The 19,182-nt window shown below is 36.5% G+C and overlaps 1 protein-coding gene and 1 long non-coding RNA gene across 4 annotated transcripts; one reads left to right on the forward strand and one right to left on the reverse strand.

The window, feature by feature from the left end:
- The first annotated feature begins 11,866 nt into the window (after nucleotides 1-11,866).
- Nucleotides 11,867-16,549, forward strand: LOC114291594 (protein ARV 2). Of its 3 annotated transcripts, none has more exons than XM_028235443.2 (10): nucleotides 11,867-12,188; nucleotides 12,304-12,351; nucleotides 12,594-12,683; nucleotides 12,973-13,018; nucleotides 13,125-13,207; nucleotides 13,320-13,414; nucleotides 14,108-14,174; nucleotides 14,363-14,438; nucleotides 15,768-15,930; nucleotides 16,036-16,549. In XM_028235443.2, the coding sequence occupies exons 1-9, from the start codon at nucleotides 12,093-12,095 to the stop codon at nucleotides 15,872-15,874; spliced, it is 708 nt and encodes a 235-aa protein (XP_028091244.2). In that variant the 5' UTR covers nucleotides 11,867-12,092; the 3' UTR covers nucleotides 15,875-15,930; nucleotides 16,036-16,549. The 3 variants fall into 3 exon arrangements, with proteins under 3 accessions (XP_028091244.2, XP_028091246.2, XP_028091245.2); XM_028235445.2 differs by having other exon boundaries at nucleotides 11,876-12,188; nucleotides 16,024-16,549; XM_028235444.2 differs by having other exon boundaries at nucleotides 11,876-12,188; nucleotides 16,041-16,549.
- Nucleotides 16,550-17,315: 766 nt separating this feature from the next.
- LOC145798499 (uncharacterized) lies at nucleotides 17,316-18,066 on the reverse strand. Its single transcript, XR_014339431.1, has 2 exons — nucleotides 17,855-18,066; nucleotides 17,316-17,719 (listed from the first exon to the last, which is right to left on the reverse strand). It is a non-coding gene; the product is annotated as an uncharacterized LOC145798499 (long non-coding RNA).
- Between the last annotated feature and the right edge of the window lie 1,116 nt (nucleotides 18,067-19,182).

Genomic DNA, 19,182 nt, shown 5'->3' on the forward strand with positions numbered 1-19,182 from the left:
GAGTTGTCACCTTCCACTGCTCCTACCACTTCAGTTCCTGTGCCTGCCACCACAAAGTCTATTCCTACTGCCCCAACTCCTCCTAGAGTTACTCGAGCTGCCTCGAAAAAGGGTATGTATCCTTGCTTCTTTTCTTTTCTTCTCTTTTATAATGCTCTTATCCCTACTTATTTTTTTTTTTTTTTTTTGGTGTAAATGGTGCGGGTGCCTCACAAGGAGATTCTCCTCAAAAGGTCCAAGCTTTAAACCTTCTTAGGAGCAAACAGCAACAACAAAAGAAAAAAAAAAGCTTATACTTGATCCTGAAGAGGAGGCACATGTGGTTCATGCAGTAGAAGAAGAAGAAGAAGCAGAAAGAGAAAAGGCAGAACAAGAGCAAGAGACAACTTTAAAAAGAAGAAAGAAAATGACTGTATCTCTTGCTAATTTCACTGGAGATCCCATCCACGAAGCATCTGCTAAGGCAGCACAAGCAGAGCACTCCAAAGAACTTATTGTGTTTCAAAGGGTTGAGGAGAGGAGACAACAACAAATGCTCAGGGATGAAACTGCTGCCGCTGATGCACTCCAAAAAGAGGTTGCAAAAAGACAACAAGCTGCTGGACACTACACTCTTTGCAGCTCTCCAATCATAGCCACTACCTTTGAAACTAGTAAGTTCCCTCGCACTTCTATACATCTTTCTCAAATTCTCAATACTGAGGCTTGGCATTCTATATTTCTTCTTTTGCAGAAACAATTACTTTGCCTACTCTTCCAATAAGGATTCCCTCAGTTTCAGTTGAAGTTGAACAGCCTCAAAATGTGGAACCCATTCAAATAATACTTCTACTTTCTGGCCCTATATTTTCCATACCCTTCCTGAAGCCAAGTATTCCTGCATCTCTTTTTTTTGGCTTAACTCCATACCTCCCTTATTTGTCTTTCGATTTTACTCGATTTGATTCTCTTTCGAGTCTTGCTTCTTCTCCACCTCCTAATGAAATTCCAGCTGTTACTTCATCTTTGATGGTAGCTGATTCCTGTAGAGAAGGTACTGGTAGCTCTACAATCCATCATCCATTATCTTTGCTTAGCTCCAGTCCTTCTTCTCTTGACCAACTGGTAGCCAAAACTATAGAGACTTCTAAGGATACTCCACCTTCTTCTCCTATTCCTATGCAGTCATTTCTTCCTTCTACCAGAGCTCTTTCTGCACCTTCCATGTCAATGGATAAGATGGATATCTTTGAGGCTAGGCTAGCTAGTCTTTTCAACATACCTTCCACATTTCCAATGACTAGAAATGAGACTGAGCCATTAGTTCTAGCTGATTCTCTGCTAGAAATTTTTTGAGAGCTCTTCCTCTAGTGGTAAGACTTCCTTGCCTTCGATAGACTTGGACAGCTGTCTGGAGCTACTGGCATCTTTTTGGAGGATTCCTTTCAAAGCCTTACAAAGGCCTATAATCAAAAATGGCTTCCTCCAGTGTTGCAAGGTTGTTGAGCAATCCGGCATGGCTGTCTCAAGTTATTTATCTCAGGCAGTAGCCACTATTGATTTTTACATCAACATTTGTCATGCTACCAAGGTTGCAGAGGAGAAATTGGTGAGAGATCAGAGCTTTGTTTCCAAAGTACATACTGAAGTGTCAGAATTAAAGGAACAACATTCCTCTGTCTCCCAATTTCGAGCTCAACTATTGGAGAAGAAAACTCAACTTGAAGATGAGCTATCAGCAGTCAACCAAGCCTTAGATCAAACTACCACCGAATTGCAGATTACCAATTAAGGACTGGCTAATCGAAAACAGGAGATGGCTACAACTATCCAGTTGTTCCCATCATTTCAGAATAGCGCATCTATTGTAAAAGAACAACTGAGACATTGTATTGACTTCTGGGCCAATCTATGGCTACGTGTACTCAACTCTTTATGAAATAAAAATTCTTATTTATCATTTGAGTGTTCTCATGTTCTTTTATTTAGCACTTATTCTATTCCTTGTGTTTCCCATACGGTTGGATAATAAGGCTTCAAATATCTGCCATTAATTTTCTTGGGATGTACATATCCATTCAAATTTTTCAAATGATACGCTCCCATAGGCAAGACTCTATGAACTTGATATGATCCTTTCCAATTAGGTGACCATTTGCCAAACTTGTGGCTTTTAATCCCTATTGGGAGTATTGTCTTTCATACCAAATCACCTTCATCAAAACTAATGTGCTTGACTTTTTTATTATAATCTTTGGCTGTTTTCCTCTTTTGGAAAAGAATGTTATTTAATGCCAGAATTCTAGCTTCATCTATACTTTCTAATTCTAAGCACATACTCTGATGATATTGCTCAAGATCTAATTGATCCTGACATCTCACCCTTAAGGACTTAATATTAATTTCCACAAGTAGCATTGCATCATGCCCATATACTAAGGCATGAGGAGTGATTCCTGTACTTGATCTTGGTGAAGTCCTATAAGCCCACAATACATCCAACAGCAAGTTATGCCAATCCCTGGGATTATTTTCCACAACCTTCTGAATTCCTTTTTTCAAAGACTTATTGGATGATTTAACTTGTCCATTGGCTTGTGCATAATAGGGAGTAGAATTAACAAGGCTAATTCCAAACTCTGCCACAAAAGACTTTACCATTTTCCCATCAAATACAGTCCCATTATCAACAGTTATAGTCTGTGGAATACCAAATCTGTGGATCAAATCTTTAATGAATCCAATGACTTCAGTCTGGTCCACAGCCTTATATGGCTTAGCCTCGACCCACTTAGTGAAGTAATCTGTGGCCGCTAAGATGAAACAATGATGCTTCGAAGAGGGTGGGTGTATTTTTCTTATCATATCCATAGTCCATTCTCTAAATGGCCAAGGCTTCACAACCGCATGCAGATCAGTTATGGATACATGCCTTATTGTGCCGTGCCTTTGGCATGCCTGGCAACCTCTAGCATATTCTATGCAGTCCTTAAGGATGGTTGACCAATAGTAGGAATATCTTCGAAGTAGCCATCTCATCTTCACACCAGGCTGATGCGCACCACAGATCCCTTCATGAACTTCAGCCATTGCTGTCAATGCTTCCATTGGGCCTAAACATTCCAATAATAAACCATCTGCCCCCCTTTTGTAGAGAGCATTACCATACATTATGTAATTTAATTTTTCTGCTGACTTTCGAAGATGGGCCAGCCAGATACTGCATTATTGGATGCCTCCAATCTTATTCTTGTAAATCATTATGATTGACTTCCAGGACCACATTCCTTTTATTTAAGGGTGGTATTACTTTCTGATATGTTGTTTGGCTTATGTCCCTTTGAGTATCATTTCTTCTCTTGAAATTCGAAGCTTTCTGAGCCACATCATTAGCTTTATTATTCAAGAATCTTGGGACATAAGTTACATTTGCTATCTGAAAATTGAGAAAGCAGATGTAATGCAACAACATAGTATGGCAACATGCTTATACTTTGACATTTGAAAATCCCTTTCACCTAGTTAACTACCAATTGAGAATCTCCAAATATGTCAGCTGCATGAGCTTGTAATCCAATAAGTATTTCCAGTCCCATTATTAAGGCTTCATATTCAACTTGATATTGGAACAAGTAATTTCATCCACTCTGAAACTATGTGTAGTTTCTACTCCTTGTGATGACTTAATTACTACACCAATTCCAGTTAAACCATTGGCTTTTGATCCATCGAACCACATTTGCCATGGTTCAACACTAGTCATGCCAAGTTCCATCATCTCTTGGCTATCTGTTTGGCATGGATGTTCTACCAGAAAGTTAGCTAAAACTTGTCCTTTTACTGCCTTTTGGGGGACATATTCTAAATGAAATTCTGATAAAGCTAGAATCCATTTGCCAATTCTTCCTCTCAACATAGGTCTAGATAACATATATTTAACCAAATCTGTGGTTGTAATTACCAAGGCAGTTGTAGGCAAAAGATAGTATCTTCATTTCATTACAGTAAAATACAATGCAAGGCACAACTTTTCTACAGCTGAATATTTACATTTACAAAAATTTAGAAACCTACTAAGGTAATAAACAGCTTGCTCATTGCCTTCTTCATTGTCTTGGGCTAAGAAAACTCCCAATGAATCCTCTGTTGCAGTTATGTACAACTTCAAGGGCTTATCACCCTTTGGTGGTATCAACACTGGAGGGTTGGCCAAGTAAGCTTTGATTCCTTCGAAAGCAGTTTGATGCTCTGCTGTCCACACAAACTCCTCTTCATCTTTCAGCCTTAATAAGGAAGAAAATACTTTAGTTTTCCCTGTAGTATTAGAAATGAATCTTTGAAGAAAATTAACCTGCCCGAGGAATTTTTGTAATTCTTTCGTACTTGATGGAGGTCTGGCTTCAATGATAGCTTTGGCTTTATTCTGATCAATTTGTATTCCCTTCTTGTGTACTACATAGCCCAAAAAGTTTCCAGTCGATACGCCAAAAGCACATTTGAGAGGATTAAGCTTCAACTTGAACTTTCTCATTCTTTCAAAAGCTGCTTCCAAGTGAAACAAATGTTTCTCCATGGCTTGGGATTTACTACAATATCATCAATGTAGCACTCTAAATATCCTCCAATAAGAGCATAAAAGATAGTGTTCATAGCTCTTTGATATGTAGCCCCAGCATTCTTCAGACCAAATGGCATTTTAACCCATTCGAATGTACCAATGTTCCCAAGACATCTGAATGCTGTCTTATGGATATCCTCTTCTACAATGCAGATTTGGTTATAACTAGAGTGCCTATCCATCATTGATAAAATTTGATGCCCTGTTGAACTATCTACCAATAAATCTACTATAGGCATAGGATACTCATTTTTTGGAGTTGCTAGATCCAAATTTCTGAAATCAATGCATACTCTCATTTTATCATTTTTTTTAACTACAGGCACAATATTGGATAACCATTCCACATACCTAGCTGTCCTAATAAAACCTGCCTTGAGGAGCCTCAGGATTTCTTCATTGACCTTCTGAATCACTTCAGGACTCATCCTTCTTGGTTTTTGCTTATATGGCTTGAAATTAGGCCTCATAGGGAGCCTATGTTCTACTAATGATCTATCCAATCTTGGCAGCTCATTATAAGACCATGTAAAACAATCTTTATATCTCTTCAAAACCACCAATAACTGGTCCCTGTCAAGAATATTCAACCAAGCACTTATATAGGTGGGCTGCTATATAGAACCTTCCCCTAAGTTCACTTCTTCCAAAGGGTCTTGCATCTGAGGACTTATTGATGCTTCTTTTTTTGATTTCTTTTACCTTCGAAGCAATCTCCTTGCTTTGTCCTGCCTCCAGTTCCTTTGGCTCAACATCCTTGCCCTCTTCCTCATAGACAAAGTCTGTCAACAAGGCTTCTTCTTCTTGTATTTCCTGGACTTTTGTCTCAATGTCCAATGCACAATATTTTTCCAAGGCCAACATCCTGACCTGTTGCTACTCTTGTTTACAACCAATTACCATGGCTTCTTTCTCTTGCTCTTGCACTTGCACTTGCACTTTCTGGACTATTGATTTTACATCCAATATTGAGAACTTAATTAAAGCCAAAGATCAGGTTTCTTGGGTTTCATCTCTTTGCCTACAACCAGGCATCATTATCATCTTTAACGACAAACTCTTCATCAGCACTTTCCTAGACTAAATGCTTCATGTGTGCTAATTCCTCATCAGTCGTCACTTCAGCTGATCCATTAGGTTTTCTCAATATATTGAGCGGTGCCACTCCTTCAGTATACAATTTGGCCTCTGCAAAATCTGCATAAGCTATGAAGGGTTGAGGATCTGCATTAATCTCCTCTGTCTCTCCATTGCATAAGGCCATCATGATTTTCTGATGTAAAGAGGAAGGCACACATTTGTTGGTGTGAATCCAATCTCTTCCAAGTAGAGCATTATACTTAGGATTGTTGTTGATAACGAAGAATGTCGTCATGCAGTCCCTGGTTCCTACACTCAGGTTGATGGGTAAAATACCTTGGGCCATCTGTTCGTCTCTCGCAAAACCAGCAATGGCTATACTGGTTGGGATTAGTCTGGGGTTCTTCTTTCCTAGTTTCTTCAAAGAAGATTTCGGAAGCAGGTTTACTGCTGCCCCATTATCTACCAACACTTGATTCATCTATATTCTATCGAAAAAGGCCTTGATATACAAGGGTTTGACATGTTGTGTCATGGATGTCATGGGATACTCAAAATGGTATGAGAGGTTAATATTCACCTCTTCCTCACTCTCATCTTCAATTTTCATTGGTGTGGCTACTTCGGGTTCGTCTTGCACCATACTCACTTGTGAGTCTTCACTGGAAACTGGAATTAGGTCAATCCCCTGACCTTGGTTTTCATCCTCAGCTTGAAACTCCTGTGGTAATATAAGCACCATATTCACTGACACCGGAGGAAATGAGCCAAATTGGACGACTGGCTGTACCTGTTTTCCTTCCTGGCCGACTTGTTCAACTACTTCAGAAGCATCTTCCATATTGCATTCTGGCACTTCAGTAATAATAGTTTTCTTCGAATGGTCTGTTCCTACTGGTTATCCAACCAAAAATGTATGTTCATCCATGAAGGCTTCAAACATCTCTTCCTCAACCATCTCCTTTCTTTGGTCTAGGCCGACTTTTTCCTCTATCTCACTATCACTTTCCATCAAAGCCTTTTCCAATCCTGCCAAACTGGATTTTTCTTTGACTTTTAGTTCGGAGTGAACTTTGGCCAATTGTTCTCTGTTGCAACTCCTTTTATCTTGAAGAGTCGATTTTGGATCATGATCTGACTTTGAATTTTCTTCTCTTTCTACCTAGCTCTTTGGCTAGACTAATGAAGAGCTTTCTCCACTGTCCTTCAAGTCCTTCTGGTACTCTGTGTACCTTCATTGGATCTTCCTTCTTTGGGACCTTGAAATCACTGGGACCATATTTGGTTCCTTTGTTTTTGGGTGCTTAAGTAACACCCAATTGTTTGGAGCCACCAAAGGAGGTTTGACCATATTACCTTGGTTTCCAACAACATTCCTTTGGGTAGACATCTCCCTAGGTTTGTTTTGCATGACAAATCAATCTGGAACTCCAGGTACCCATGAGCCCACTAACCCAATTGTTGAATTGTCTCTTTCGTTTGAATCCATTTTCGAAGCTGGCTGTGAAGGCCACTGCTTGGCCCTGACTCCTTGTTTTGGACCTAACTCAGGCCTTTGATGAAGGTGGCCACTTTCCGTCCTGCGTGAGGCTAGTCTAGGAGGCCAATCTCTGGCTTTGATCCCATAACTTGAACCCCTTTCAGGTCTCCTTTCAAGATGACTGCCCTTCATTCTGTAATAGTTAGGTGGTCTAAATTCATGTAGAGGTCTTTTGCCTGTGGAGTTTACTCTAGTGGCCGTTGAGTCAGCCATTGATGGTTGTTGCCTAATACCAGTTGGATATGCCCTTTTATTATAAGCACCGGTTGGTTTAGGACGCTTCTGCACATCTTTGTAATACTGCTTCCCATCAATTGGAAGCCCTTTCAGCCACTTATAGCTTAACCTGTATCTGGGACATATTCTTTGCATAACAGCTGCCTCTAAAGAATCATCATCCAGTGTTTCTTTATCAGAATCCTCCCTCTGGTTTGGAAAACCTTGTCCAATAACTGGTAGGCTTCTAGCATCTTTCTTCACAGTAGTTTGGCTGGCAACATGCATTTGCACATTGACCTTTTCCAATTCTTTCATGGACAAGTTCTGGAAGCTTGGCACAACAACATTGGCTGCCACTTCTCCAATTTCTGGAAATGGATTAGTGTCAATCTCCATGGCTTTTTCTGCTTTAGCTGAGAATTTCAAACTTCCCTTTCGAATTTGCTCCTGGATCCTGTCTCGAAAAACAATGCAGTTTTTAGTTGAGTGAGACCAATAATTATGTCATTTACAATAGACTTTTCCTTTAAGTTTTTCTGGAGATAAAATTTTAACTCCTTTTGGAAACTTCAAGAAGTTTGCAGCAAGCAAATGATCAAAAATGTCATATGCCTTTGTCAAATCAAAAGAATATTTCCTATGAAGGTCTTTCTTTTTAAACTGCTGGTCAATTGTTATGTCTTTATGAATTAATGCCTCACAGATCACAGGTTCTTTCCCTACAATCTCTGCTGCATCAATCTCATTATTAGGATCTCTATAATACGTCTTGTACGATGCATTACTTCGATCTTGCTCTTCTTCTAGTAATGTTTCATACCTAGACACCTTGTAGGTTAGTTCCACTAGGTCTCTAAACTCAGTTGAGTCAAACTTTTTTCGAAACCTAAACTCTAGACCATTTTGGGCCAACCTCACAAATTCAGGCTCTGGTAAAATGATCCTATATTTATTTCATGGTCTTTTAAATCTGGCAATAAACTGAGTAGCCTTCTCATCAGGCCTTTGACTCAATCTTACCAAGTCTGACGTGGAAACCTCTGGCTCTGTTTGGAAGAATTGGGCATGAAATGCCTCCTCCATTTGTTGCCAAGTTTGGATAGAGCTAGGTGTAAGGTTAATATACCATACAAAGGCTCCCCCGGTTAGAGAATTTGGGAACAATCTTAACTTCATGTAGTTATTATTGGTAAATTCACCACACTGAGCATCGAACCTAGCAATATGCTCAACCGTTGACTGGTTTCCATTCCCATAAAAAAGGCAAAGTCTGGTATCCTAAAACCTCTTGAGTATTCATGTACCCTATCTACCCATTCTGGGTACGGTTTCCTGCAGACAGGAGTCTGAACCCCCCGAGCCATTGGTCTACACATCTCTCTAACAATATCAGCAATTTGGTCCCTAGGGACCATATTTTTGTGCCTATTGAACCACTACTGGAGGAAAAAACACAGGATTTGGTGGACAACCTTGTGCCTGGGGTCCTCTTGATCCATAGGGTGGTATGTTTGGGACTGGTTGTCCCTGTGGTGCTGGCTGCTATTGGGGATATGGGTGACCCCTTTGAGCTTATCCTACAAAAGGACTTGCGAAAGGTGCTGACACAAGTGTTGTGTCTCTTCCAGTTGTAGGAAAACCTTCTAACCCCCCGGGCATAAATTCGAACAAACGATTAGTGAACCCCCTCGTGCCAGGTATGGCTTCGAACATGAGATTTGGAACCATCCTTACGCCATTATCTTGTGTTGGGCCAGATCCACCAATTTGCATGGCTTCACTGTTAAGAAATGAAGCATTTTGATTTGTCATAGGCCTTGAAAGAGGCTCATACCAAGACTGAGGTGGACGTCTTTCATGGTTTTGGTTGCTAGTTTGACCATTAATATGCCCATTACTTTGCATAGGCTGTTTATCTCTACCCAATCTTTGCTGAGGGACATTTGAATTTTCCTCTATATGCCTTGCATTAGTTGGTTGATGAGTATTCATTCGATCCAAAAAGGATGTTGCCCATCTTTCCATTGTGTTCATTAACTGCTGTCCCATGGCATCTACTAGACCTCCCCACGGGTTCATTGGCTGAGCAGATGGAACAGTGGATGGTCTAATTCCTTAGCCTCGTCCAATACTTTGAACATGTGGTATTTGTTCTGAAATGCTGGTCTGTTCGACCATAGGTTCTAACACAACAAATACCTCCACAGGATGTGTCATCACATTTTTCTCTAGATTAGGCATTTCTACCTCTCCTTCTACGCCTTCTTCTAAGCGTTCATTTTCTCATTGTCTCCTACGTCTAGCCATTTTAATTCAGGTCCCACTGGGCATACCAAAAATATATGTTGGTTTTTTGGCTTTCGAAGGTTATATTTGTAATTATGAGCGTATCAGTAAGGATCAATCAGTCCTTAAAGAATGTTAATTGCCAACCAATTATCAGACGATTGTGTTTTAGTTCTTTCAACCTTAATGAAGAGAACTTTTACTGGTGGCTTTGTTTAGGAAAAATTAAGTAAACAATAATTAAAGAAAGGACAATTGTAATATTTCATTAAGTAAAATGAAAGACTTACAAAGATCCAAATCAGCCTCGTAGAGGTTTACAGCAACAATCTACTTGAAATTACTCCTATGAACGAAGTGCAGTGCAGGAATTTGAAGTACAGAAATGTAAAGAACAAGAAATGTAAAAAACTGGAAATAATGTAAAGTAGATATAAACTAGCTTTCTAGATTTGAGTCTGAGGTTCTTTATGGGGCCTTCTCTGTTATTTATATTTCTCAATGGCAACCGTCAAACTGCATTTCTAACCGTCGAACCATGCTTCCATGATTGCTGATCATGTTGCCTTATAGTTAGCTCCACTATGCCATATCTGCAGTTAGGTCTCCCTCTCAATTTTGAATTTAAATATGAATAACCATTGAAGTCACGTCAACTTACATTTCTTTGCTGATCCAATGCTACGCAAATCTACAAAAACCAATACTAACTGTCACGTGCATGATTATGATTGAAGACTTGAATTGTTTTCTCGTTTTGTCCTCATCCTGCCACGTGTTAAATCGTGATTGACTTGTACAAAATATATAACCAACAGATATACGTACATCTCCTCACAAACAGCATTCGGTGACTTCTTGAAATGTTAGAAAAATGTTAAGCAAACACTTTCTATCATGGCAGGTAACTATAGAATATGGAGCCATCGTCACTTTCAAGTAACAAATAGGTCCAAATTGGCCTATCCCAAGCCTCGGGCTCTCATGAACCTTTGAAGATTTGCTCAACATAACTTCCTACAACAATGATAAAAACTACTAATTTTGGAGCTCTAAAAAGATCACTAATGACATGGCACTCAATAAAAAAAGAAAAAAAATACAACACCAATGCCAAAATATCAAATCATTCATGGTGGAGCCCACTGTCACATCATTAGTAGTAGCACTAATTAGTACTCTCACTTATTTTTCAACTTCCTAATGTCGCCTTTTAGGTTCTTTAGGACAACTACAATCGTCTTGTCTCCAAGCTTGCGAACACCATGCAGATAACTCACTATTTATAAGTAAGAACTATCATTCTTGTGTTTGTGACTTTCTTTTCTCCAACTTATAATAGATTATAGATTATTCATATTTAAGTGTTGAGATTGAAGAAGTCAATTCAATGTAGTATTTTTTAGGAAACATTCAAATTAATGAATAAAAATTCATAGAAATTTTAAGGTTCATTATTTTAGATTAGAATATCTATTTTTCGATTTTTGTGTAATTTATACTCTTCTGGAATTGAATTGTTGTTTCCCTACAAGTTATGTAATCAAAATAATCTGTTAGATTTTATTTCATTGGTATTTACATGACAATTTTAATCTTTTAACGAACAATAGTGTTGGAGATGAAGAATTCAAATACAAAAAGATATTAAAAAAATAATGTATAACCTAAATTCATTTTAAGTATGAATTCTGTCATACAAGAATTGAATCTAAATCACATAATAATTTTTTAAATATTTTTTTGTGTATGAACTCTTGATCCAGTATCACTGTATAGAAAATGCTAGTAGTCATTCAATTAATTTCTCTCTCACTCTTTTGATTTTAGAGAGATTCAAAATGAGTTATAACAAATTCATTTATTTTAATGCTTTCAAAAAAAATTAAAAAATAATCTCGCATAAGACTTCAAAAAAAAAAAAAAAAATCTAAAATTTGATCTTGCAACAAATCAAATCTTAGATTTGATCTTACAACAAATCAAATCTTAGGGAGGGCATTAGTGAAGGAAAAAATTTCCTAGAGGGAGATTAACAACGATTAAAAGATTGTGTTTAAATAAAATAAAATAGAAAATCGAATTTAAATTTTCAAAATTAAAAATAAAATTTTTAATTTGTTTAAATGGCCAAAACACAAGATTTTATTTATTTTTTTGTAGTTTCCCTTCCTTTTAAATTTTCTTTTCTTTTCTTTCCAAATCGTACCATCCAAACGGGCTGCAAGCAAAGTCTCCCACTGTGCAACTCCAAAACATTAGAACAGAAGGGATCAAACTAGGGCAATTGCAAATCAAGCCCAGTCGGACTCCCAAATCAATCAAGTCTCGCCTCAATCTATCATTTTTCAGTATAGAGACGAAGAAGAAATGGAATTCCGATGCATAGAGTGCGGATTTCGGATTCGTAACAATAAACCACTGTTCGTTCAATATTCTGCTGGAAACATTCGCCTCATGAAATGTGTATCTAATCCTTCATCCCATTTCTTTCCAATTTTATTTTTTAATTTAATTTTAATTTTTTTTTCTAATCGTGAATTTCCTCTGAATCAAATTTGTGTTCTTTAATGTATTGCAGGAGAACTGCAAAGCAGTTGCAGATGAGTATATAGAATGCGAGCTTACGGTAAATCCTAATCAAATATTAAAATTTAAAAAAAAAAAAAAAAAAAAAATTGATTTTGAGTAGAATTATGATGTTGGAAATTTGGTAAAATTTTTGCCTCCTATGATTTTTGATACAAGTTTGATGAAATGATGAGAGCTCAGTTTTAGCTATTTAATCATCAAATTTGAAATTTGATGAAACAATTGGTGAATGATTGATTTGATACTTTAATTTTTGTTTTGTTTTGTTGTGTTGTGTAGATCCTTTTAATTGATTTGATACTGCACAAGCCAAAAGCATATAGACATTTACTATACAATGTGCTCAATCCACAAGTTGTGAGTCTTGAGGTATAAACAAACATGGCTTTATTCTCTCCGTGTTCTTCTTTGCTATTAATCTTCATGTGATGCTGACTTGTAAAATCAAACATTTGTCTCTGTGATGCTTCTTCTATTTGAGCATTGAAACTTGGCGTATTTATGTGAACTCAGACGTTTCGTAACTCATGAGAGTCTGTGGTTGTTCTGTTTAGACGCATACTGATCTTCTATGAGGACACCTCTATCAGGGCAATATTCCATTTGTGCTGATTTTTCTGACTTTAATTAACATGTAGACATTGTTATGACTTTGCAGGGCTTGTTTTGGAAGTCAATTTTCGCTTTCCTTCTTATGGATACTTGTATCCTTTTCATGAGTGATGTCATTTTGTTTAAATATTAATGATCTTAAATAGTGTTTTTAAACTCATCTCCCAATGTTGCATTGTATGCCTTTAGAATTTTAAGACAGGATACTGGTCTTAAATTGGAGTGACGCGGGATGGAAATTGCCCATCAGGTTTTCTTCATTAGTTTTGAGATATGGAAAGGTTTGCCTACATTCTTCTTCTTCTTCTTCTTCCTTTTTGCTGTGAATAAGAAAATGAATTTCAATCATGAAAGTGCGTGTATTGAATTGGGATTAAATAATGTCAATTGTAGATGTTGATGGATCTCCTTCTTGGAAACTTCATGTTTCTCTACATTTTACTCATTGTCACAAGATTTTTTTTGGACAAATCGGCTGGAGTTTCTCGGTAAAAGTTTTTGGTTTTTTAAAGCTGTTTTATTCTGCTTCTCAAGTTAGTAGTAATGAGAATGTGCTTTATTTGTCAAAAGACTATTGCTTACCTTGAGGCAAGCCCCTGAGAATTTGTAGTGTGGAAATCGTGCCAGTAAAGCTTATCTTTTTACACACAATTTTAACTTTTCAGTCCTGAAATCAGTTTCTAGTGTAAAGCAAAGCATTGCTATGTCTTCACTGGAAGTTGTCTTGATATTGATTTTTTTGTTTTGCATCCAAGTTGTTAACTCTGTGCTGTTTAGAATGTTATGGCAATCAAAAACATATTCCTAGAATGACTCCCGTTTATTAAGTTGAATTAAAGATCAGAAAGATACCAAAAGAGAGATATACATATATGAAAAGTTAACAGTAGAATTGTGAACAAGATGAGAAAGTTAACTAAGAAAGATGCATTGGTCTCATACAGTTGAGGCTGATGATTGCACCGACAAGTTTGGTTTAACGAGAAGTTGATAGAAAGGGCAAGAGAGAAACCTAGACATACGTAAACTCAATTTTGAAAGCAATAAGCTAATTTTTTTCTCCATTTCTCTCACCTATCCCTTTCACTTTCCAAATCTGTGATCCAAACACAGCTTAAGTAGAGTTATTTATTCTCTGTGTACCTCTGCTTTATTCTATCTAATTTTGGGTATCTATGCAGGTACAAAGATATTTTGCTTGCTATCTTTATTTCTAGCTACTTCAAGGTCTTTTTCATTGCCATGATGGTAGGTTTTCATATGTCACTTATCCATCAATATTAGCCTTCTAGTACAAAATACATTAAATGTTTCCTTTCTTTTTCTTTCTTTCTTTCTTTCTTTTTTTTTTTTTTTTTTTTCAAAAATAAATATAGTCTATAATATTATTCATGCAACTTAGTTTATCCCTTTATCTTTGATTATGCTTTTTGCAGGTTTGGGAATTTCCAGCTTCAGTGCTTTTCATCATTGATATATTTGTTCTGTCATCCAATACAGTGGCTTTGAAAGGTCAGTATGAAGAAGATGAAGTGTTTATATACATCACTTACCAAAAAAAAAAAAAAATGAGAAAAGAAAAGAAAAAAATATTGTTATTTTCTATTTCTGTGAAGCTTAATGGATATCTATTATCTATAACACATCAGATTGTGTGTCATGTCTATATCCTTCATCTCTGATATGACTTAGATAATTCTATTCCCACGGGCTTACCGTTTCTTCAGAGTTCCACTACATATTGAAGAACTTGGGACCCATAAGCATTGCTGTCACTAGCCTAAGCATATGTTAATAACTCTTCTTTTGTTGTTTTAATGTTATTCAACTAAGGGTTGGTTTGGTAAATGGCTTTTGTCTAAAATATGAGGTGAAAAAATTGAAGTGTTTGGGAATCGCTTTTTACGAAAAAACATGCAAAAAGTAGGGAGAAGGCAAGGAATCTTGACTTTTTTTATACGTTTTTTTGGCTTTTTGACTAAAATTCTTTCTTCCCAAATGCACCCTTGACTCCTCTTTCACAAACACTGGTCTTGGGTTACTGTTCACAGCTCAAAGCAGTCTTGTTTTCAGCCTCAACCCCCTATTAAATCAAACACAAATCAACTCCAACCCTTTTCCTTACCCTTTAGGCTTCAATTCTATACCTTTTGAAACCTATGCTTTCAAAGGATTTCCTGTAAGCTGTTTCTGAAAATCCTGCAAACTAAACTTTTTTCTAGTTGAAAACATTTGGAAGTGTTTTTTTACCTTATAAAACCCTTACCCTAGAAGCTTCCATAACTGAAACCGACCAGATTCAAATTGTAGACAACCTTAGTCCAAGTTTATCCTAAAGTTATGGTCAATTAGTCAAGACTTGATAAAAAGGAGCGTTATAATCGATGCTCAAAGTTTTCACATATGGCAAGCTAAGAATGGCTGCATGAATACTCGGAAGACCAGTTGAGATCATAGTGAGGACATTTCCTAGAGCTTGGGTGGTCAAGTTGGTTTGGTTATAAATCATGTTGAGGGGATTTAGCATAAGCATTCTAAGAAGTCTTTCACAAATTTAGGTTTTGGTGGGGAAGGGGAGATTTAATGCTTGTGTACTGCCTTAAATGTTTTAATGACGTCTTTCACTTTTAATTTAGGACTGGATGTTTTAAGAAGGATATCTATAAATGCATCATCTGTAAATATAAGGATGTCTAGCCCTATTCTATTCTGTTAGTAAAATAATATTTTTATGTAGAATATTGCTGATTGGTGAACATCTATTGTATGACAGCATGCTTGCTGCTATTAAACCAACTGACCAGGCTCTCTCTCTCTCTCTCTCTGTTTTTTATGTATCAGTTATAACTGAGTTGTCCGTTGATAAATGTATCGGGGCTTGCTTCAGTGCATATGCTGTCAAGTTCTTAGTCAAAGGAGCACTTGACATCATCTGCCAAGATCATTGAAATAATTCATCATCTTTATTGCCAAATGACTTCTAAGTTCAAATGCAGCAAATCAAGTAATAGTTCTTAATAATCTTCTTCTTCTTTTATAATCTTTTTTTTCTTCCAGTTATTAGTTAATTCTTTTCCCTCTACTAATATAATGATAGCATGCTTGGCAGTGCAGGTGTGAATATTATCTTTGATCGACAGATTTTTTATCACTTGAACAAGATGGATGACTCTAGCTTTCACTACTCTGGGAAAACCGGCTAGCTAGGGAGTGTTGTACGCACAAGTCGTTATCATTTTGGAACAAGCACAGCATGTTGTTCACCATTTTTGTCTTGACAATTGGTCACTTTGGCATGAGATGGGACAAAAGTCTGAACTTATAATAAACAGAGAATCAATCATTCATTGCTGTGACGAGGTTGTCTTGCCAAGCTTCAATTTGGGGTGGGGAGATGGATACCCATCCCAAATTTGAAATTGGTTAGAGGATTTTTGCCAGCGTGCCTTGATTGGGTAACAAATACTCATGGAAATCGGCATTTCTGTTCTACCTTCTCTCTCTTCCTGGAAATCTTGTATGCCTATTACGTTGTTACTCTTTGAAGGGAGAGTGGAGACTTTATTTTTATTTTTTTTGTGTAATTGCTATATTATCACTGGAATACATATTATTTGCTTTCATTAGTGGCTTAGGGGTTGTTTGGGATGATCTAAATAAGTGCACTTTTTGACTTTTTATGAAATATGGGTTGAGTTTGGGTTGGATTTGAAGTGATGTGTTAGAGAGGTGATGCGACTTAAATAAGATGATGTGACTTAAATAGGATAGTGACTTTTTGTCTTTTTCAAGACATGTCAAACTTGGCCTTAGTAATCATTTTTAAACAAGAGAACCAATTATGAGTATTTATGTAAATGGTGATATAAAATGATGACAACGTTAATGATATAGCATGGTTTTCTCTCCTACATTCTTTTTTCCGGAATAGGCTAGTTGGGCCTGTTGAGTCTGCTACAATCTTTATGTGTAAATTATTCATTAAAAAAAATTATAATCACATAATTTCAATGTCGTAGTTAAATTTTTTTTTTTTTTAAAAAAAATTCTATTTTAAAACTACAATTCAATCATGATAGTGATTATTGAATCTTTTTTTTTTTTTTTCAATGAATGATTAAGCACAAAGACAAAATAAATGATTTAGATCACTCAAGTAAGGCTCTACAACAGGCCTAATTGCACCGCTTACAATATAAAGGATTATATATTTTACATGAAAGTAAGCTCAATAAAAATATATAATATTTTTAAACCTCCTAAAAGTATTATTGTAAGTGGGTTTCAATGGAATTACACTTTACAACCAACGGGTTATAAGAGGATCTTGTGCGCCCCTAAACAGAGGAAGTTGTTGTTGCCATCATTCTTTCAATATTATGGAAATAATTGAATCAATGATTTTTGTGTTAATATAAATGTTTTCCATCTCAAAGTGCAAGAAAGAATGAAAACAATCTCAGGAAAACAAATACACCGAATTCTCATGTAAGTTTGGGACTTTTTCTTGCTACGTTGTCTGAAAAAGGAAAGGTCAAAACAATTTATAAAGGGTTATAAAGGGTTATCAATCAGCACCAACAAAAAAACAGAATAATGCATACACAAAAAAACTGAGTGGCCATTGAGGGCGACAAATGCTACAAATAACTAGCTACGCATTACAAGGTATGGACTTTCAAAATTTCCAGTCTTCTTTGATTACTCTTTTGCCAAGTACCAAGAAACTTGGTTGCGAGATTACCAAAATCACATCACAAGAAAAACCTTGTGCCACTTGTGTCCATTTCCGGCTAACATTCAAAGTGGAAAAAAGAAAGAACCGAAAGCAAAAAATAAACGAATTAGACAAATCAAATAAATAAATCTATAGGAAGGAAAGATTTTCAGATTGATATAGAAGAAAATTTGTAAGCTTAGTAACTTACCTTGTGAACCCACTCATATTCACCGCCTTTTATTTCAAATGTTCCATGCTGCAGACTGATCAACTTCAGCGTGAGACAAGGACCACATTCCTGTAAGTTTGGAAATATAAAATTTGTTCAGGATGTAGTCATAAACCAAATGGGTTTTGAATCAAGAAAACAAAGGTTGATATAACTAATGATTAACAACAGTCCTCCAAAAACCGGTATTACTGAACTCAAATGCCCCCATCAAGAAATTGAGTATCATAATCTGAGAAATCAATGTTCCAATCCAACACCAATCCAGCCAACAATATAGCAATAGGCAGTGGAAATAGGTCAGCATAATAAATTGGACAAATAGTTTCATCTTTAGTCAGAATCTAGACATCACAACCCTCCATCATCCAGTCTAGGGTCCACCTTATGATGATAAAAGGACTCTCAAATATGAGACAAGTGAAAAATAATAATATAATGGGGAATTTACAATCCAGTGGGTTTTTCACAAAGAATATAAACAGAGTGAGTCAAAAGGTAAAAAGGTAACATGGGCCAATAACAAAGGTAACATGGGCCAATAACAAAGGTAATAGTCCTTGACCTTTTTACCTTTTACCTTTTGACAAGTGAAAAAACTCTGTTTATCTTCACACACAATAACAAAGTGTAAAAAAATCCTCATAGTCGAATTTCAAAATAGAGCATCCCATGAGATAAATAGACACATAACACAACAGTCAGCAACAGAAAGAGAAACTCCAACTCCATTCCATTCCATTCCATATGGCATGGTTGACCATGCACATAGTAATAGATTACGAAAAGCATCTTTGAAAAATGGATTTACAATAATGCCATCTATCCTATTTCCATAGTTGTTTTGGAAATGGAATGTTTATAAATATAATTTTGAAGAAGGGTAACATGGGCAATGATGATTAAAGGTTTTGAATTTTAAAACTATGACACATGAAGTAAGGCTAAGGGTGTGCAGGTGAACCAAAAAATCTACAATCCGAACCAGTCCAGTCCAATCCGATAAGTTTGGTTTGGTTTTTTTAATCCATGGTTCTAAATTGGTTTGAAAAATTAGCAATCCGTTGTTTACGGATCGAATCTGGATTATGATACATGGTTCCGGATTGAATCCGATCCAAACTGTTTACTATCCCACCCTACCATTATACCATACACCCTGCTGCATACAATCCCAACCTTTTACATATATAACCCTAATAAGGAACCCTCCAAAGAAAAAAAAGGAAGTGCTGCTCTCAATAGAACTACCACTAACTATCAATAATCAATTTATTAATATTATAGGTTGATTTAGCATAAATTTA

Source organism: Camellia sinensis, chromosome 9 (assembly GCF_055761805.1).
Source record: "Camellia sinensis isolate YWXY chromosome 9, ASM5576180v1, whole genome shotgun sequence".
Taxonomy (NCBI): domain Eukaryota; kingdom Viridiplantae; phylum Streptophyta; class Magnoliopsida; order Ericales; family Theaceae; genus Camellia; species Camellia sinensis.